The sequence below is a fragment of the Primulina tabacum genome, chromosome 8, assembly GCF_025594145.1.
Source record: "Primulina tabacum isolate GXHZ01 chromosome 8, ASM2559414v2, whole genome shotgun sequence".
NCBI classification, from domain to species: domain Eukaryota; kingdom Viridiplantae; phylum Streptophyta; class Magnoliopsida; order Lamiales; family Gesneriaceae; genus Primulina; species Primulina tabacum.
Genome location: NC_134557.1, coordinates 431,740 through 453,856, shown reverse-complemented (window position 1 = coordinate 453,856; position 22,117 = coordinate 431,740). Strand labels below are relative to the sequence as shown.

Here is a 22,117-nt window from a genome sequence, read left to right as displayed (position 1 = left end):
GCAAGTGATGAATATTCCATGAGGAAAAAATCAAATATTATTATTATTATTATTATTATTATTATTATTATTATTTTAAGCGGTTAACAATTATTTGACATAGGATTTTATAGAAATTATGTTGTAGCAATTATATAATCCCATTTTGTTTCTATTGTAACTGGAAGACATAGGATTCCTATAAACTCACTTTTAGGAGATGGTGGTTTGCAGAAAAGATAGGTAAGAAAGCAAGGTGAAGTGAAAATTATACTCTTTATGACCTTAAAAAGGTAACCCACCCACCCGTACACACACGGGCGTAGGAATCCCAAGCATATAAACCCTACTACATTATTCACGTATATATAATGCATTGTGCTGTAAAGTTAATAATTCACAATATTTAAGATTTTCGTTTTGTTTTGTTGAAATATATATATTTGGAGTGTATGGTGCAAAATCATAGATAGATCAAGTTAAAATCAATGATCGAAAGAATATTATGAATTAATCGCATGAATACAAAATAAGATTTCAGTTGATTAGAAACATAAAGGCGATTTGTACTCTTTGTTCCTTGTGTAATCATATGCTATATATTCATCAACTTTTTCAAAACAGTATACTTTTCTTTTCTTCTTCATCATTATATCGCCCAATTTGTGTATAAAAAGAGATGAAGGGAGCGCCACCCAGATTTTATTGGGTCCCTTTTGGATTAAAAAGCGGGTTAGCGCTTTTGACAATTGATTGTTTTTGGTTTAATAAAGTTTATCCTATTCACAATTTGTTAATTGTTTAGGCGAAGCACAGAGGAATAGAAGGGGCCATTGATATTTGAAGTTTTCTAAATATCTATATATTATAATTTTTTTGTTACAAGTATAAAAATAGTGAATTTAAACTAGATAGAGAGATTATTATGCAAAAATTACGACATCCTTTTTTGATATCATGCACGCCTTTGTAATTTTTTAAATTGTCTTAACCTTTCAAGTCCTTCTTTCCTTTTCTAATTGTCTCTTTTCTTACTTTGAAACTAAAGCTCACAAAGAATATAAATGGACCCTTGGGACATATATAAAGTCACGCCCACAACTGTGAACAAAATTTATTTATTTTTTTCTCGAAATATATCATTTTAAATCTATGTTTTTACTGATTTTTATGTACATGTGTAGTGTCTATTTAATTTCTTGTTGATAATGATTATAAACGAAGTTATTGCCTAATTTTGTAGGTTCCATCAAAACTCTATTTCTTTAAAAATATAATTATTAAGATATATGTTTAGGCATACTCAATAAATGCTTGAAATCATTTAATTCTATTATTTATTTTATATGTACTTTTATTAATAATTTTCAAATCTCTTTTTAAAATTCAAAGTTGTATCTGAAGTCCTCTGAAAATTTAAAACTATATGTAAATATTTGCATTCGTTATGCCAATTCATATAGTTTCTAGGATTGTGTTATCTTATACATATTTAGTTGTACAAATAAATATAAACTCTCAATTATTGGAAATAATCCGGTTGTTGACTCTTTTTGATCCAATACTTCTTTTTGAATTCTAACAAAGACATTTTCATTTGATTGCATCGTATATATCAACGACAATCAACAAAAATTAGAATCAATCTTTATCTCAAATAGGACTTTTTTCGAAGAATTTCATTTTTATTCATGGTCATTTGTATGTTGCTCTGACTAGAATTACAAATCTCTTAAGTGTCTAATTATATTATATTATATATATATATATTTTATATATATATATATTCAACAATTTATATGGCACGAGTGAGATATTAAATAACATCTTATAATAATAAGGTTGTGAATGGCCCATTAGACCGATGTTGTCTTCTTTCACGCGCGTAGCAATCAATTTATCTTTAAAGTTTTTAATAATATTAATTAAATGGTGAATTTCGTTCATTTTGATTTGTTAGATTAGATATTAGGAGGAAAAAACAAAAAAGTAATTAAGAGAAGAGAAAAAAGGCGATGTGAATTAAACAATCTAGAAGGTAGGGACACTTGGCACAACCCTATTGGCGGAACAAACGCTCTAATTGACATGATATGATGATATCCATATATCGGAATGCAAGGGCCACGCCTCCACTCCGCCACACTATCCATCTCTTTCGGAACTTGGACCTCACCAAGCTCCGCTTTCATTCCTACTTTCTTCCAACCAATCATGATGTACCTTATGCTCACCACATTGCCTTGGACTTCGAAACAGTGTTCTAATCTAAGCGGGCGGCTTCTTAAATGGCCATTTCAGTGGGTTTGTTTTTTAAATTTATCTAAATATTTAATTCTTCTGGTTCATCTTCATGTTTATTTAATAATTCATTTATATTGGATTCAAATTCAAAACCAATGACATATTCTTACTCTTTATCCGATACAAATTAATTGAAAAATATGTAGAACAACCTTTAAAAAAATCTATATATTATATTAGGAGGTCGCCAAGACGACATATTTTTTAACAACGCCTAGAGATCATGTTTTCTTTTTAAAAAAATCGAGACGGTGAGCTACCGTCCACCACCTAAGCTCATCTAGACGATCCTAAACCACGTTTTTTTTATAACAGTGCTTTCAAGTATCATTCATATTGTGGGGCTCTTAGCTCCTAATCGTTATTACAATGCAATCTGATTAGGGTTAACTAATTACAGCGAAAAACGAGTTTAAATTTTCTTTACAATGAGCCCAAATCATTTTATTTGAATACTAAAATTAGTATTTCATCTCAAATCATAAAACACGCCCACACGTAATCAAAGCCAATCACATACAAACAACTCATATCCTCGGGACATGCCCCGGTATATAGATACATATACATATATACTGGGAACAAAACATAAACCTCAAGTCAAACTGTGACTCCCTCCAGAAGCACCCTCTCCGGTCTCCTGATATCCTGGAGTACCTGCCATTGTCCACACACAAAGACAACAACAGCCCCCCTTGGGGGTGAGCAAAGCTCCGTATGGAACAACCAATCATATATACCACAGATATCTAGACGATGATATATGGTATGCAATGCATGTATGTCGTGGAGGTATCAGGTCAAATGCCCATCCACTGAGCACATGTCAGAATCAATCGAATCGCTATCAAATCAATGCTCGAGCTGGCACACCGGCCAATATGGGATACTCGTATGATAGCGTCGGCAAAGCGCCATCAAATCCCAAATCTCATATCCAATCATATGGGACCACAATTGTCTATGATTTACGGGTCATATAATACCGGCATAGCGATTGTGTTCACAAACCCCGGAATCCAATCAAATCATATCAGGGTATCCAAGGATCATAGCTCAACGTGCATGTCATGTATCGATGTATGCATAAAATGATGTGTGTTAACAAAACATTTATTTTATACATCGATATCTCAATCTCAATGTCATGTATGCCACATAAATCAACAATTAAGGCATATAGACACATAATCTCATTCCAATCAATCAAATCAGTCCGACATATATCATATAATACAGATACCTGTCGTATGTTACCCGGTCGCAACATACCTCAATTCTTCGTTTCCAGTTGATGTAGCCTGAAGATATTGATATTACACTTTATCTACATCAATAACATACTCATTCCCATCAGTAACATACTCCAAAATCATTAATATGAGTTTCAAATATCATTTGAAACTTCAAAAATTCATATCAAATCAAATTCATATCATAATTCAATTCCGACTTCGAATACAAGTTTCTTGTCGGTTATTCTACTACATATAAAAAATTCAACTTCAAATACATGCTATTCCAGCACTTTGATATTTCGAGCTGCTGGAACTAGAATAAAATTACCTCAGTCAGAAGCTCTCGACGCGACGATCACAAATATATAATTTGTTTCGTGTTTAGACTGAAGTCGATTCAGACGAAAGAAATCGAGTTTCCCTTCTTTTCTCTCGAAGCCACGGTAAAGAAATGAAGAAAGAGTAAAGCAGAAGTCTCGTTCTTATCACCACCATTCTCGCGCTCGGGCGGTAGAAGGTTCCCATTGCACTCGTACTAGGGGAATCGATTTATTTCTCAATATCTTTTCCTTTCGATCCATAATACGAACAGGTTGTTCGACATAGGAAAGAGAAGGATCCAGTTCAACCTCGTCAGGTGCAAGTACATGTGATGGATCGGGTTCATATTTCCTCAGCATAGAAACATGAAACACATCATGAATAGTAGATAGAGCTGGTGGCAATGCCAATCGATACGTAAGATCACCAACTCGATCCAGAATCTCGTATGGACCAACATAACGAGGAGATAATTTTCCTCGCATGCCAAATCGAACAGTGCCTCTAAAGGGAGATATTTTCAAAAATACTCTGTCACCTTTCTGGAATTCCAAGGGTCGTCTTCGTTTATTCGCATAACTCGTTTGACGATCCTGAGCAGCTTTCATCCGCTGCCGAATCAACTGAACCTTATCGTTCATTTCCTGTATCATTTCAGGTCCAGTCAATTGTCTCTCACCAATCTCATCCCAGAATAACGGTGATCTACATCGTCTCCCATATAGAGCTTCAAACGGTGCCATACCGATACTCGTCTGAAAGCTATTATTATAAGAAAATTCGACCAATGATAAGGCATCTTGCCATCCCATTCTGAAGTCCATCACAACAGCACGCAACATATCCTCTAACGTTTGAATCGTACGCTCGGTCTGGCCATCAGTTTGAGGATGATAAGCAGTATTCATAGCCAAACGCGTACCCATCGCTTCCTGAAAATTACCCCAGAATTTAGAAGCAAATCTGGGATCACGATCAGATACAATCGAGACTGGCACACCGTGCAGTCTCACCACATTCTCAATGTATAAACGGGTCATTCTCTTATAGAGATAAGTCCGCTCATACGGAATAAAATGCGCAGATTTCGAAAGTCGATCAATAATTACCCAAATAGCATCACAGCCCTTGGGCGAACGAGGTAAATGAGTCACGAAGTCCATAGCAATATGTTCCCAATTCCACTTTGGGATTTCGAGACTATGGAGTAAACCTCCAGGTTTCATTCTCTCGGCTTTCACTTGCTGGCAGACAAGACATTTCGAAATAAACTCAGCAATGTCCTTCTTCATACGTTTCCACCAGAATTGAGGTCTCAATGTCAAATACATCTTCCGACCTCCAGGGTGAATACTGTATTTGCTACAATGTGCTTCACGAAGAAGGGCAGATTTCAAATCAGAGTCATCAGGAACTACCATCCGACCATTAAGTCGTAAAGAACCATCAGAAGAAATTTGAAATCCAGACTGATGTCCAGCAGATACAAGTTCTTTCGACTTTTGGATCCGAGCATCGCTTCGTTGGGCCTTTCGTATTTTCGATATTAAGTTCGGCTCAATTTGCAATGCTGAGACAGTGACAGAATTCCAATTCGAGTGAAAAGTCCAGCCAGAAGTACAAATATCCTCATGTACCTTGGCGACACAAACAGAAGTTAAAACAGAATCATAAACTTTCCGACTAAGGGCATCCACAGTAACATTCACCGATCCAGGGTGATATTGAATCTCACAATCAAAGTCCTTCAAGAGATCCATCCACCTACGTTGCCTCATATTCAAATCAGATTGAGAAAAGAGATATTTCAGGCTTTTATGGTCCGAATAAATAACAAACTTTTCTCCGTACAAATAATGGCGCCAAATTTTCAGAGCAAACACAATGGCGGCCAATTCGAGATCATGAACAGGATAACGAGTTTCATGAGATTTCAATTGACGAGATGCATAAGCAACCACTTTGCCATGTTGCATCAGAACACAGCCCAAACCTTTACCAGACGCATCTGTACACACCACAAATCCTCCGGTACCTGAGGGAATAGTAAGCACATGTGTTGTGGTCAATCTCGTCTTCAATTCAAGAAAACTAGCTTCACATTCATCTGACCAAATGAATCGCTGATTCTTCTGTGTCAGTTGAGTAATAGGTTTAGCTATTTTCGAAAATCCTTCAATAAAACGACGATAATATCCAGCCAAACCCATGAAGCTACGGATCTCAGGAACATTCGTAGGTCTCGGCCAATTCAATACAGCTTCGACCTTAACAGGATCAACAGATATGCCATGTCTCGAAATGACGTGGCCCAAAAATACCACTTTGTCCATCCAAAATTCACATTTGGACAATTTGGCATATAAATGACTAGTACGAAGAGTTTGAAGCACCAGTCTCAAATGTTCAGCATGCTCCTTTTTCGATTTCGAATATACAAGAATATCATCGATAAATACAATAACGAATCGGTCCAGATAATCTCGGAAGACACGATTCATTAAGTCCATAAAAATAGCAGGAGCATTCGTAAGACCGAAAGGCATAACCAGAAATTCATAGTGGCCATACCTCGTACGAAAAGCAATTTTGGGCACATCTTCGTCTCGAACTCGTACTTGATGATACCCAGAACGAAGATCAATCTTCGAGTATACAGAAGTACCTTGAAGTTGATCAAATAAATCATCAATACGAGGAAGTGGGTACTTGTTTTTCACAGTAGCCCGATTCAATTGCCTATAATCAATACACATTCGCATCGTACCATCTTTCTTTCGAACAAATAAAACTGGAGCTCCCCAAGGTGATACACTTGGCTGAATATATCCCTTATCGAGAAGATCCTGTAATTGTTCTTTCAATTCTTTCAATTCCAATGGTGCCATGCGATAGGGAGCTTTTGAAATAGGCGCAGTCCCCGGCACAAGATCAATACTAAACTCGACTTCTCGATGAGGAGGAAAATCAGGAATCTCATCGGGAAATACATCCGGGAATTCTTTCGCAACAGGAGTCTCAGATAAAGAAGACTCCTTCTTCGAAATATAAATAGTGCAGATAAGATAACCCTCATCTCCGCTAGTCAACAATCGGGACATTTCTAAGGAAGATACCAATGGAATTTTGGCTTGGGAACCCTTGCCATAAAAATTCCACTTGGGTCCATCAATCGGTCGAAATCGAACCATCCCATGACAACAATCAACAGTAGCTCGATTTGTCGTCAAGATATCCATGCCAACAATACAATCAAAGTCGTGCATTGGAAGGACAATCAAATTCAAGAACATCACATTATCCTCATATATTAATACACAATTATGCACAACTTTTTCAGACAAGATAATATTACCTGCTGGCGTGGCTATCGATAGGGTATCATACAACGGGGTACACTCAATATCGTGAGATGCAACAAATGCATGAGATATGAATGAATGAGATGCTCCTGTATCAAATAAAACACATGCAGGATAATCGCAAAGCGTGCAAATACCTACAATCACGCCTCCAGGAGCTTCTCTCGCCTGATCCTCAGTCATGGCATACACTCTCACTTGGGGAGGAACTTGGGCACTCTGACCACCCGGTCCTCGATATCGTGGGCCACTCGACTGCTGAAAAGATGGAACAGGAACGGCAGGTCTCGTCATACCAGGGCCACCTCTAAGTCCTGGCTGGGGTTGAGCAGAAGTCGTACCCCTGTTCGGACATACTCGAGAGAAATGGCCTTCCTGCCCACATTGATAACAAGTACCAAACATACCTCGACACTGCTCGATAGTATGTTTACCCCCACAATGGCTACAATAGGGTGCAATCACAGGACTCCCTCGCTGTGATCCACTAGAGCTCGAAGAAGACGAAGAAACAGAACCAGTCTTCTTAAACTTCTTACCTCTCGGCCTCAAAGTAGGCTGCTGAGCTGACACCGGAGGTGGAGGAGTATACTGTAGACCTCATCTCCTAAGTCCAGCCTCGGCTGCCTCGGCTCGTTCAACTGCCTCTGCGTAGCTGGTAGGCAATCCAGAAACAACATAAGTATATAAAGCAGGATGTAAACCATTTACAAACCTGTTATATTTTGCCCTCGCATTCCCAGCTACGTGAGGTGCATACTTCAGTAAAGTAGAAAACTTCGAAGCATACTCTGCAACAGACATCGTTCCCTGCTGCAGATTATTAAATTCATTCTCCTGTGCAGTATAATAAGATGGAGGAGAATACTGCTCCAAAAACTGGGCCTTGAAGACATCTCATGTGACTTTAATCCCGGCTTCCTTCAGTCCAATCTCAGCGGCTTCCCACCAAGATTTAGCTCGGTCTTTCAGCTGATACAAAGCAAGTTTCAGTCTCCGAGCCTTAGAATACTCAACAATATTAAACAAATGCTCAATATCCTTCAACCAGGCCTCAGCTCTTTCAAGCACTCTCAGTGCCAAAGAACCTCGGTGGTTTCAGATCCTGGAATCGAGCCATCACTACATCCATGGACAATCCTTCAAATTGTCCAACAATCCTCTCAGTACTGCTACTCGCAGTCTCATTTGTGGGATCCATCTACAAATCAAAAGATGAATATCACAATTTTATAATCTCATCATCTCATATCATCAATCTCATCAAATACTTACTCAATTCAAATCAAATAAGAGCAAGTAATACAAATAATTCAAACACATACGCACAATTCATTTGTGCCTATTCAAGTGTACACAAGACTCAATCGAGCATTCCCAGCTATGCTCTGATACCACTCCGTGTGGGGCCCTTAGCTCCTAATCGTTATTACAATGCAATCTGATTAGGGTTAACTAATTACAGCGAAAAACGAGTTTAAATTTTCTTTACAATGAGCCCAAATCATTTTATTTGAATACTAAAAATAGTATTTCATCTCAAATCATAAAACACGCCCACACGTAATCAAAGCCAATCACATACAAACAACTCATATCCTCGGGACATGCCCTGTATATAGATACATATACATATATACTGGGAACAAAACATAAACCTCAAGTCAAACTGTGACTCCCTCCAGAAGCACCCTCTCCGGTCTCCTGATATCCTGGAGTACCTGCCATTGTCCACACACAAAGACAACAACAGCCCCCCTTGGGGGTGAGCAAAGCTCCGTATGGAACAACCAATCATATATACCACAGATATCTAGACGATGATATATGGTATGCAATGCATGTATGTCGTGGAGGTATCAGGTCAAATGCCCACCCACTGAGCACATGTCAGAATCAATCGAATCGCTATCAAATCAATGCTCGAGCTGGCACACCGGCCAATATGGGATACTCGTATGATAGCGTCGGCAAAGCGCCATCAAATCCCAAATCTCATATCCAATCATATGGGACCACAATTGTCTATGCTTTACGGGTCATATAATACCGGCATAGCGATTGTGTTCACAAACCCCGGAATCCAATCAAATCATATCAGGGTATCCAAGGATCATAGCTCAACGTGCATGTCATGTATCGATGTATGCATAAAATGATGTGTGTTAACAAAACATTTATTTTATACATCGATATCTCAATCTCAATGTCATGTATGCCACATAAATCAACAATTAAGGCATATAGACACATAATCTCATTCCAATCAATCAAATCAGTCCGACATATATCATATAATACAGATACCTGTCGTATGTTACCCGGTCGCAACATACCTCAATTCTTCGTTTCCAGTTGATGTAGCCTGAAGATATTGATATTACACTTTATCTACATCAATAACATACTCATTCCCGTCAATAACATACTCCAAAATCATTAATATGAGTTTCAAATATCATTTGAAACTTCAAAAATTCATATCAAATCAAATTCATATCATAATTCAATTCCGACTTCGAATACAAGTTTCTTGTCGGTTATTCTACTACATATCAAAAATTCAACTTCAAATACATGCTATTCCAGCACTTTGATATTTCGAGCTGCTGGAACTAGAATAAAATTACCTCAGTCAGAAGCTCTCGACGCGACGATCACAAATATATAATTTGTTTCGCCTTTAGACTGAAGTCGATTCAGACGAAAGAAATCGAGTTTCCCTTCTTTTCTCTCGAAGCCACGGTAAAGAAATGAAGAAAGAGTAAAGCAGAAGTCTCGTTCTTATCACCACCGTTCTCGCGCTCGGGCGGTAGAATTCTCGCGCCCGAGCGCGAGAGGTTCTGCCCCCGAGTTTCAAATGCACCGCGCTCGGGAGGTCAAAAATTACCGCTCGGGCGCGGCATGTTCTGTCCAAATGCCACTTGCTCCGCGCTCGGACGGTCGTATACTACCGCTCGGGCGCGAAGTGTTCTGCCCGAACACTTAAAATTTCTACCTTGGCGCTCGGGCGGTCATTTTCTACCGCCCGGGCGCCACTCGTTCTGTACAATTATTTATGTTTGTACTAAATTGGCGTCCGGCCTCTCCAATCGAGCTCTTACAACGTCAATTCATATTCAATATTCATTTTCTCAATTTCCTTGTCATAATATACATCAAATACATAATCACATATCAATTTCATGAATTATCGATAATCACACAGGATTTACGATAACACGATACACGGTCCTTACACATATTGAGGCAAGCCAGTGGAATATATACATAAAGATTAAATTTGAAATGTTGATCATTAAAAAGAAAGTTTGAATTAAGAAATAACCTCGTGGGGAATCATAATTGAAGCTATAAAATGATCTACATCAAGTCTAGCTAGTCCAACTAGATATTAATTGCATTGCATAGCATAATGGAAATGATAACATATCTCCTTTTTTTTTTTAATTAATGGTTTCCTTGAAAACTAAATGATAGCATTTGTGGCCACACTCAACAAATGATTATCATTCTCTTATCAAATCAATATTCCGTTCTAGCTTTTGATGTGTTGATAATCAATATATCTTTTCCATCACAAATTCCATATTTGAGGGAGGTGATTACGACAATTGATCGGTTTATTAATCATTATATATATATATATATATATATATATATATGTTTGTTAAGTACATGTACGCATGCATGATGTCACTATATACCTTCCATTTTAAGAAGTAATTAATACACTGATCTTGTTATTGATTCAGTCAGCAATTACAATAATATTTGAGATTTTTTTTTTTTAAAAAAAGTTATTATCCGTGAGAAGATACACTGCATGACTATTCGAATTATTAGTTTCTTCGGTGTTTTGTTTAATTTGAGGAATATATTAGGATTCTAGTACTCATGTATGTAAAATACAAATATATATAGTCGATCCAGATTAATTTGGATGTACATGACATGGACTAATTAATGTACGTGTGACATGATGAGTCGAGATTTAATTTCAAGAAAAGATGAGATTTAGTCAACTGCAGAATATATTAGTTAAAAGTGGGAGTTAATATTTCTTACGCTAGAAAAGTAAAGAAAATATCAACCTTTATTATTAGCATAGGGTTCCTATTCGTGGGGTTCAAATTAAATATAAACATTTCACCCTCTTTGTTTTTGATGTTTGGCATGGCTTGTGGGACAAACCACCACCGACCTTTCTCCCCCACTTAAATCTTTATACCCTCCCCGGCCCTTTCGTGTGATCACTTAAAAAAACATACTCTTTTTTTTTTTTTTAATCATCATCATATGAACCTGGATCGGAATTAATTTCATTACGAAAATGTCTGACCGTCGTCTATCCAACCTGTTGATTTAGGAGCGATCTTCTTGAACTGAATGAAATTACGACTTAGTAATACAATATATATATATATATTATCATCTATATATGGATGGTTCACATTGTAAACTGAATGATAGAATAGAGGATCTGATCCTGCATGGTGTCTTGTATATCGAATAAAAATGAAAATGGCTCGAATTTTGGCGGGACATCTCGCTTTCAAGAAAGAGACGGCAATATTGTAGTTTTTTTGGGATGGCCCTCACAATTGACTCTAAAAGAAGGACAAGACAAGGCAGGGAATGATATATATATATATAGATAGATAGAGAGAGAGAGAGAGAGGTTGCAATGCATGGGGTGGGTCACACTCAATTAAATAATTTTAATCTTGGTCCATGCTTTGAAAACCCACATGCACCTCTCTTTCATTTTTCGAATCCATGTATTTTTAATTTGTTGTAATTTCGAATTACAGAATAGTTAATTGATAACTTCTTATTTAAATCCCTATAAATCGACCTTTTTTATTTAAACAACAAACAAAAGAACAAACAAAATCACATCATGTAATGCTAAAATCCAAGCAACGACATAAATGTAGAATATTAAATGCTTTTGGAATTATTATCCATCACTTATCAATTTTATTCAAACCTCTGTTAATAAATTGGAACATCTTTGTCAAATCATCGCAAAGAAAACAAGGTTTAAACATAAAATATTTCAATTTTGAAAGTGAAGTAAAATAAATAATTTTGACCAAATTATCTATCTATAGTAATAAAGTGGCGATGAATGGTCAGACAAACAGGCTGTCACGTGGCCTGCACTTATAATTTTGAAACTGACATATATATATATATATATATTTGTATTTCTAAAATTCAAATTATATGAAATATATTAGAATTTTTAAAAATATATATAGAAAGCAACAACGGTTGGTGGTGTAATAGTTGAATCACGAATATTAAAACACCAATCTATACATACATACATACATATATACATACATAGTGACAGTGAGCGTGTGGGGGTGTGATTTCTTTCTTTTCTATGCGTTCATCATTAATTACACTCTCGTGGATTTCAGCGTTATTTTATTATTCCATTTATTTATTTATTCAAGCATTCAAACTTTCTTACACACCCGCGCTCAAAAGCAAGAATCCGTTGATTGTTTTATTTTTCTTTACATCCCCACGATTTCCAATTTCCTAGAGAAACTCTTTCTTCGACACCATGAAAGCAACCCACCCCCATATATTAAAACCAATCCCGTGTTTTTTTTTCTTCTAATTTTTTTATTGATTACATTGCATACTTGGATTGCAAGTTCTACCTCTCTACCCTTCTTTCTCAAATCTCGAGGCAGGTATTGAGCTTCATTAGCGTAAGTTTGTTTCAAGATTTTCTTTGTCAAAAATCTGATGACCCTTGTTATCAGGATTGAATCTTGATTCAGATGATTGTTTTAAATGAATTTGGTGTTTTGTTTCAGAAAGTAACGGGCAAAGGGAACGGAGGAAAGGTCGATTCCTAGGCAACATTTTTGGTGAAGACCCACATTGTTAGTCTTTGGTCGTGCTGTTCTGTTCCGTTTTGGGAGCTAAACAGTTACCGTAAAGAGAAAAGGGCAAAAGAGTTTATCTTTTAAGGGTCTTACTTTTTTGGTTATATACATAAATATTCACTCACAAAAAAGAGGATATTCCTCGAGCATGCAAGAGACAAGAGGAGGGATTCACAAGTTACATAGAAAATGAAGAACAATTCGAACAATAATAGCCACAGGGATGGTGGTGGTCAGGTGCCCAAGCAGAAAGAAAGGCATATTGTTTCTTGGTCTCCAGAGGTCAGATCTTTTTCATATTTTTAGGTGCCTATTTTAAATCTCTTTTTTTTAAAAAAAAAAAAATTATTGTTATTATTGGGATTTACTCTGTTTTATCTGATGAGAATTTGATTTCTTTCTTTTGCAGGAAGATGATATCTTAAGGGAGCAGATTCGGGTACATGGGACTGAAAAGTAAAATACCGATTCTCTTATATTGTATTTGATTTTATCCTATGGGATGTGATCATTTGATTTGGATGTGTGTGAAGATTAATTTCTATTATCGGTAAGTGAGACTGATGGATGTGATTTTGTGATAGTTGGGCTATTATTGCATCAAAATTCAAGGATAAAACGACGAGACAATGTAGAAGGAGGTTAGAATCAAGATAAACACAAGCATCTAGCTCTATTCTGTACTCTTAAATCTATTTGTTGCAATCTTTCGGATTCTTGTTCTGTTTTGATTTTGAATGTGCCGTTGTTATTCAGATGGTTCACTTATTTGAATTCTGATTTCAAGAAAGGAGGATGGTCGCCTGAGGAGGACATGCTCCTGTGCGAGGTACATTATTTAAGCCTGTTTTCTACGCCCTCTACGCTTCCAAGATTTATATTTGTTCGATCATATTTTAAATATTGTTCTCATCTGAAAGCTGATCCCTGAAGTGTTCCACTGAAATTGTACTTAGAACTATTGATTTTGATTGGTGGCTGAGTTACAAGTGCATTTTCCATTGGATGGCGCAATAAATCTTTTTTTAAAAAAAAAGTTTAATGAAAGAGTATCTATATTTTTCACCAATAGGAGAATTGGCAAGACATTAACATATCAGACTGATATTGAGCTTGATCTAATGATCAAAGTGACTTGCAGGCGCAAAAGATATTTGGAAATAGATGGACTGAGATTGCAAAGGTGGTTTCAGGCAGGTAATTACATGAAAATCAAGATTTTTCCTTGTCCCAACTTGTTGGGTGTCTTTGTTGGCCTACAAAACTAATAGTTGTTACATGAAAATATATCTATTTCTCAGAACCGACAATGCCGTGAAGAATCGATTCAACACTCTGTGCAAGAAGAGGGCAAAGCATGAAGCATTAGCTAAAGAAAACAGCAGTACCTCGTACATTAACTTAAACAACAAAAGGATTATATTTCCAAATGGGCTCGAAACATACGCAGGATCTGAAAATGCCCCACCTCTTAAAAAGATAAGGTGTGTTACTTGTCATGTTCCACTGCTTTGAAAAAATGCTACTGGGATCAAGTCTTACAAATAACAGTTAACAACCAATACGGTGATTTAGGATATCAAACACCGCTGAAAGTCGCTGCCGGGATGAAAAATTAGCTGGAGAATATGGAAGTGTAAATCAACTTCTAAGACCTCCATTTGCAGTGATAGCTCAAAACTTTCATAGTTGTGAGGGTGACATTGCCTCTCAGGTGCACGACAGCCACATGAAGGAGGTGTCGTCTGGCGGAAGTGAGTTCGAAAGATTCTTTTGTTGTAGGATTTCTAGTAGATTGTGATCACCTAAAGGCACAATATATGGAAATGGATAAATAAATTGTACATTAAATAGTAATGAAATAATTAATAACCATTCTCCATGTAATTGAAGTTCAAATAGATAGATAATGTATTGTATTTTGACGCTTATGCAGCTGCAAATGACAAAAGTCAAGGAACGTTTATTAAGAAGGAAGATCCTAAAGTACTTGCATTGATGCAGCAAGCTGAATTACTCAGCTCACTTGCTATCAAAGTTAACTCAGAGAAGACAGAGCAGAGCCTAGAAAGTGCCTGGATGGTGCGTAGATACAATTGACCCTGTCTTGAATCTTGTCAGATTTTGTACACTTTACCACACCAAAGGGAAACATGTACTCCAGCTTCAGCCTATAAATATTTTTTAGCATCGATTTTTGTCAATTGTATAACACAGAACCTGCAATATAAACGTGTTCCAGGTTCTTCAAGATTTTCTAAAACAAAACAAAGAAGGCGATCTTCTTACGTTCAAGGACCTGGATGCTAGTTTTCAACTCAAGAAGTTCAAAGAGTTGATGGAGAATGTTACATGTAGCAATGAATGTAGTGTTCCATCTTGGAGGTAACTAAGAGGCTTGTTTACTTTTAAATTTAATTTGAAATTTCATCTGATGCAAGATCTAATTGATACCTTTTCAGGCAACCCGATATGTATGAGTCCTCCCCGGCCAGTTCTGAATACAGTACAGGATCAACTCTGGTGTCTAATGCATTATGTGATAAAACAGAAGATTTTCATGCTGATGTTTGTGCACTTCCTCAGAACACCGGACAGGAACTGCAATCAGATCGATCAAATGACCAGCATTGTCTTGCTGGGGAAAGTGGAATATATCGTGGTGCAAGCACAGACCATGGTGTGCAACATTTATTTGCAGGATGATAAAATAACTGCTAGTGTTGATAATAGTGTTATTTATTGTAGCAGATACTATGTTAAGTAACGAAGGGATAAAGGTTGATGATGGAGCTCTATGTGAATTTTCCAGCGCAGAATTCAGTTCCCCTGCTCAAGTGACTCCAATGTTCAGAGCATTGGCAGCAACAATTCCCAGCCCAAAATTTTCAGAAAGTGTAAGAATTCTGAGTTTCTGATACAAATGTGCCAAAGCACCAAATTAATATCGTCATTTATAGCATTTATATCTGACCTTTGCATCCTGATGGCATGTGGTGATGCTTACAAGGTCGAAAGTATATTAGTGTACAAACATACTGGTAGAAGATTTATGCTGAGGATTTAATAAGTCAACCATTTTTCTGACTTGAATAGCCATGAAAACCTTGGGGTGGAGCAATCTAATGGGACCAAGAAATGACAGTAAAACATATTTTTACTTGGCTCATGGGAAGCAATGCTAAACCTGCAAAGCATGAATCGTGCAAGCGGACAAATTTAGGACAGGGGTAGCTTAGGAAGTTTGTCTTCTGATCGAAGGACTTGACAAATAAAATCTGAATGCAACTGAACAATAAGTGATATGTGGGTAAACTTAGCCATAGCTTTGTGTTTTGGATAAGGTTGGTGAGCTCTATTTGATGGCTTTGGGAACAATGATTTTGTAGAAGTTTCTTGAGCTTTCTACAGAAACACTACTGCCCATCAGCTGACAGAAAATTCTGTAGCGGATACGGGAACCCTGATTTGAGTATGGGCTACCAAATCAATAGAATGAAGTTAATCAGTATGGTGCCTATAGAAGTTGAGTCACCGGAGAATAGTTCGAAATGATATGAGCATGAAGGTTCTCCAATAAATCACTTTTAATTAAATGATTTTAGCCGATTTGGGCCACATATTTCTCAAATGTGATGTTGCAATTAATCGATGAGACTTGAATAATAATCCTCTAGCCAAACTCACACATATGTATTGGAGAAGTTGTTGAGTTGAGTTACAAATCACAGTTTTGTGTCACTTCTTTAATCTCTGTTTCAATTTCAAATCCTGCCTTCTTTCCATAAATATTGTGGATAATTGGTCTAAGCAGTTTTTTCTTTATAAATTCATTCCACAGGAAAAGCACTTCTTAATGAAAGCACTTGGAATGGACACAACAACTCCAAGCCCAACGACCACTACTTCACAAGCTCCACCGTGCAAGAGATCCCTCCTCCACTGTCTCTGACCAATGCCACTGATCAATCTTACAAAATATAATCCGTGGAGTTCATATTCATCGCGATACCCATCCAGAGTTTTTGAACACTGCAGTGGTTTTTTTTTTAAAATCTCTTTTTTCAGAATTTTCCGTTCTTGGATTGCAGTTATCTTGACCTGAGTTTTTCCAAATAGGCCTGCGAAGATCTACTTTGCAAATCTAGTTTGCTAATGGAGCATTCTAGGAAAGATCAATCGCCATGATCTGCATCCCGGAGTTTTCTATCTCATACTCACATTGGCTTTTGGGTGTTTCCTTGGTGTGTCATTCTTTTGTTTGTTGTGTCATGGAGCTCGGATATGGCTATCCATTGTTCCAAGATGTTTTTGTGGCTAGATAAGCCTATTGTACAGAACCAACATGTGTAACTATACATTGGCAACTCGCCAAGATTACCCTTTAGAGATATTGATATAGAGAAAAATGGTTACGAGTCAAAAGAGAGAGCAAAGTAGGAATCAACGGACTCCTATTTGCTTTAGTGTGCAGAGTGCTAAATAATATATATATATATATATTTCACGGTGTTTAGAGATTTTTAATGTAATTCATACATATATTTATATGGTGTTTAGAGATTTTTAATGTAATTCATACTCATTGGAGTGGAAATGGAATAGATTTCCTTGTGTGCAGATGTATATTCCATCTTGTTGAAATTTAACAGAAGTGAATGCAATGTAGAAAATGTTCTGAATCGAATAGAAAAATGATAGTCTGCTATGGAACCTAAGCTGAAATTTTTACTTACAGAAGGTAAAATATCTTGCCTTTTTCTCTGTGGCTTCTATCTTCTCTGCAAAGCTGCCTCTTACGAGATTTGTAACAGGGCAGGGTGGGGGTGGGGAAGAATGGGGATCCAAATTATCTGTTATTTAACGTGGTTAGCTGTGGATGGTGGGAAACAAGTGTCATCATTGCCAAAGCAAAAGTCACTGGTACAAGGGAGAGGGAAACCTGTACAAAATAAAGTTCGCTTTGAATGGCAGTCAACAATGAAACACGCCCCCCACCCAACCACCCCAAAAAAAAATTGTTTTATAGGTCACATTGGATGTGCTAAAAGTATTTCTTGGAAATGTATCTATCTGCAAGTTGAATCGGAGAATATGATGTACTAATTGCATATGTATGTTGATTCAAAATATTTTATAATACCAGAGAAGTTATTTATTGGAGTCACAATAGACTTACTGTTTAAGCGAATGAAAGCTTTTAAAATTACAGTAATAGTTCTTCCATCGACAGACATTATATAAGCGGTAGGATACATTGATTTTACATTTAATGTCGTGCTCAAACCACGGACCTACCGGCTACGGGCCTGAAATATCTTTGAACTTTCAGGTAAATGTGAAGATTATTGCTGTCGTCCACTTTGTCTAGTGCCTCACTTTATTTGAATAAATTTTGTAATAACCTAGACTATATTACGAGATGACGCCAAGTCAACCACGACCACAGACTATAAATAACGTGGTCGTTTGTGGGTCTGTCTTGAGAGTCATTGGAGTTACTGTAATAAGAAGACACTACGCAACACTTCCTTCATGCTTTTGTATAACTATAAGAATCTGTCTCAATACATCTTTAACAAGTTGAATAATCCTAAAACCTTGAAGTTTCATTTGCTACAACATTACGTCAAAAATTCATGATCCCTGTTATGCCGACTTCCTCTTCTTCTGCATTCTTTGCAGCTTCTTCGATTTCAGGTAAATCTGGTACGACAATCCAGAGAAAACCATTGCAACACTTCCCCATTGTTTTTTCGACAGGGGGTTTCCGCTAAGAACTGAAGACACGACAATGCTTACAAATTTTCGAGTGGTGGTGATAGTCGTGTTAGTCAAGGAACCAAACCTACTGATGGTCAAGAATATAAAATTTTGGCCAACCGCGCCACAGAGACAGTAGAGAAGAATGTCCCATGCAGCTTCTGGGTGCGACTTGCAGAATTGGATTGCATCGTATCCCATGGCATTTGGAAGACCAAACATGAATATCACGTTGTAAATTGTTCCCCATAAGTTCATTCCAAGCATTATATTCCAAGCACTTGTTTTTGGGTACCTGAAGGCCGAAGTCAATCTTTATGTCAATAACTACTGATATAATTAAATCATGAACCATTGGAGAACAATATGGACTTCATTGATTGATTAAAAAATAGTGATAACTATGTTCACAAAAGAATCAAGCCAGCTCATGAGCTTTCCGAGCTGACCCAAATATTGTTTGACATAGTATTCGAAATTATCAAATTTCAGCGATATTACGTATTCAAATACATTTTCGAGCCAAATTTGAACCCGAGTTATTTTATTAGATACCTCTTCAGGTTTTAATGTATTTATTTAAAAATTTATAAGTAAATTTAGAATTTAATTCGAGATTTCACATACTATCACTCATAATTATACCGAAACAAAATGATTAGGTTCGTTTGCACTTCTAGAGAAGTACTGATAGCAAACGGAAAAACCAAGTGTCAAAGGTTGACTGACTGATCGCTATTTTTACCTGGCTGTAATAGAATCCTGAGTGGCATTGGTGAATCCATCAAAAGCAAGGTTTAGAAAACAAAGCGCATATCCAAGGGGAGCATTTGGGCGAGCTAGTTTTCTTATAGTCTTCGAGCTAGTCTAAGACAAAAACAAAGTAAAAGGTAGATATTAATAGAGAAAACAGATAATTATTTGGAATCATCAAAGGAAAAAACATCAATTCCTTGATTGGGCCCTATCACAGACGCGTAAGTCAGCAACTCACATGGAATGACTGACAGATAACAAAGGTTTAATTTTTAAGGTTAGATTACACTATGAAGGTTCACAAATACTGAAAGAAAACAGAGTAACTAGGACGCATACTTTCAAAAGTGCAAAACAGGAGACCCCTCCAGCCACAAGCAACGTGCAAAGATACTCAGAGAAGGTATATCTTATACCATAAACTAATGTACCCATCAGCATCACTGCACAAAACAAAGATGTCGATTAACAAGATTGTGCTATTGGACTTCTAATATTAATTTTTTAATGATATCATAGTTAATACAACCAAAATTCCGAAAATGCTAATTGAAAATCAGTGCTACTTCTGTCCAATGCAATAAAAGTAAGGAACTAAATTTAGCTTGAAAAGAAGCAACCAACATTGACTCATTATATTTCCTAATCATAATTACAGATTATTTCCTCCTCGATTTGGAAGAGCTTATTCTAATATTCGATCGTCATTCCTCCAATTGCAATCGAAGAACTAAATGCTTGGCGGCAAAAGTAAGATTTGGACATTTAACCCAACATACATATAATAATTAATGTCTTACCCGGAATCATTTTTGAGGATTTTGCCAGAACCTAAACACAATAATGGTAGAATTAGTCCAAAATCGTGCATGAGCTGAAACAAATTAGGCTTCATGGTATCTCAATCTAAAGTAACAAAAATATATTGATTGGTGGTAAGAAAGCTAACTGGCAGTATAAAAAATTCAGGGGAAAACACAGTCGTAGAACCATTTTAATTTAGGATCTTTCTTATGGTAACCATAAAGCAAGCATAAGCCTATATTTCACATTTTTTATGCCATTTTGGTGGATCCTCGATGAAACAGGCTCCTTAATTTTTACATAAGTATATAATGCGTATGAAACATATTATGCGGACATTTCCAAAAAAATTGTCAAACATTACTTTCAAAGAGTGAATCTTCTAAATTACTATATGGGCAAAAGGTGGAATATTAAATAAGTTACCACTAGAAGGCGCTTAAATGCGCATCTACACGGCCTTATAAATGGATTCGTTAAGAAAGATGACATATAAAAGATCAACCATTTTGAGATACCCTTAGGTGAACAATTAGGACATCAATGTCATAATTTCTGCACCAGCCAGTCAAATTGAAGATCAAATTCCATTTCCAATTTCAATAAAGCAGTCAAAATTCCTCAATCACGCACCAAGCTAAAGAAGCATTTAACCATTGTAGAAATTTAAATTCATTTATACATAAAGAAACTAAAGAAAAGGGTGAGGGTCCATGTAATATTGAACTTTCCTGAGCTGGGTAACTAATGTACTTCAACGCTTCGATCCCCATAGCCGGGCCAATCGTGTTGGTGATACCAGCACTCCAATAACTCCACCAAGGAGCTCCACCATTTCCGCCATTAGACCAAATCTTTATCACTGTGCAACAATCACACCACAATTAGAAAACATCCAGTGGAGAAAAATCAGTTTTTTTATTGAAAATGGATCCTCGCAAACTTACTTAAAAACGACCAGATCAAACACACTACGTTTTGTGCTAAGTTCAAGAACGCCAAGTGCTCGAACCTCTTGTTATCAGAACCAAATCTTCTAGTCGACCTAAAACAATATAATCAACAAATTTTCCGTTAGACACTGAAGGATTCAATGCCTTGAACACATAGAATATTAGGAAAATGGAAATATGATCAGACCTAAATCTATTCACATTATAATTTCCACCAAAAATATCTATCAATCAGATAAGAAAAAGAATTCGCTTTTATTTTATATTTAAACTCGAACAACAAAACGGAAAAACTGTGTACCATAAAGTAACAGGTGATCGATTACAAATAAAATTCGTGCTCAATAAAAGAAAAGAACATTCTTACACGGTCTCTTGAAGAACCCCTTGATAAATATAAGCAGCCCAAATTCCGGTAACACAAAAGGCGAGGAGAAGTACGCGGCGTAGCCCGGCGCTGGGAGACTGCATTGCAACAAGATAACCCACCAGTAGCCACCAGATCACCGTATCGGAACAACCGTAAGCAGCTCGTTTGATAGCGAGTGTAAAATATCTCCTTTTGTATTTGCGAGTTTTATAAGGAAGACGTGGTGGGGACAAGATGCGTTTGATCTTCCACGTGGAGAGTTTCTAATGGCTGCAATGGGTTTTAAAAAAATTTGATTGGTGGAGATGATGCCACCATAGGCTTGTAATTCGAGTTATATTTCTATATTATTATA

The 22,117-nt window shown here is 36.7% G+C and overlaps 2 protein-coding genes across 6 annotated transcripts; one reads left to right on the top strand and one right to left on the bottom strand.

Moving 5' to 3' along the window:
• Positions 1-12,615: 12,615 nt before the first annotated feature.
• Positions 12,616-17,736, top strand: LOC142552614 (transcription factor MYB124-like). Of its 5 annotated transcripts, none has more exons than XM_075662324.1 (13): positions 12,616-12,918; positions 13,049-13,398; positions 13,526-13,572; positions 13,701-13,757; positions 13,873-13,945; positions 14,258-14,313; positions 14,418-14,600; positions 14,692-14,870; positions 15,053-15,198; positions 15,359-15,501; positions 15,579-15,796; positions 15,850-16,013; positions 16,958-17,736. In XM_075662324.1, exons 2-13 carry the CDS (start codon positions 13,306-13,308, stop codon positions 17,066-17,068), a joined length of 1,470 nt encoding a protein of 489 aa, XP_075518439.1. In that variant the 5' UTR covers positions 12,616-12,918; positions 13,049-13,305; the 3' UTR covers positions 17,069-17,736. The 5 variants fall into 5 exon arrangements, with proteins under 5 accessions (XP_075518439.1, XP_075518436.1, XP_075518438.1 ...); XM_075662321.1 differs by having other exon boundaries at positions 13,045-13,398; XM_075662323.1 differs by having other exon boundaries at positions 12,616-12,936; positions 13,045-13,398.
• Positions 17,737-18,235: 499 nt separating this feature from the next.
• LOC142552616 (UDP-galactose/UDP-glucose transporter 3-like) lies at positions 18,236-21,974 on the bottom strand. Its single transcript, XM_075662328.1, has 7 exons — positions 21,760-21,974; positions 21,387-21,484; positions 21,173-21,301; positions 20,436-20,468; positions 19,975-20,078; positions 19,625-19,746; positions 18,236-19,174 (listed from the first exon to the last, which is right to left on the bottom strand). Exons 1-7 carry the CDS (start codon positions 21,861-21,863, stop codon positions 18,766-18,768), a joined length of 999 nt encoding a protein of 332 aa, XP_075518443.1. The 5' UTR covers positions 21,864-21,974; the 3' UTR covers positions 18,236-18,765.
• Between the last annotated feature and the right edge of the window lie 143 nt (positions 21,975-22,117).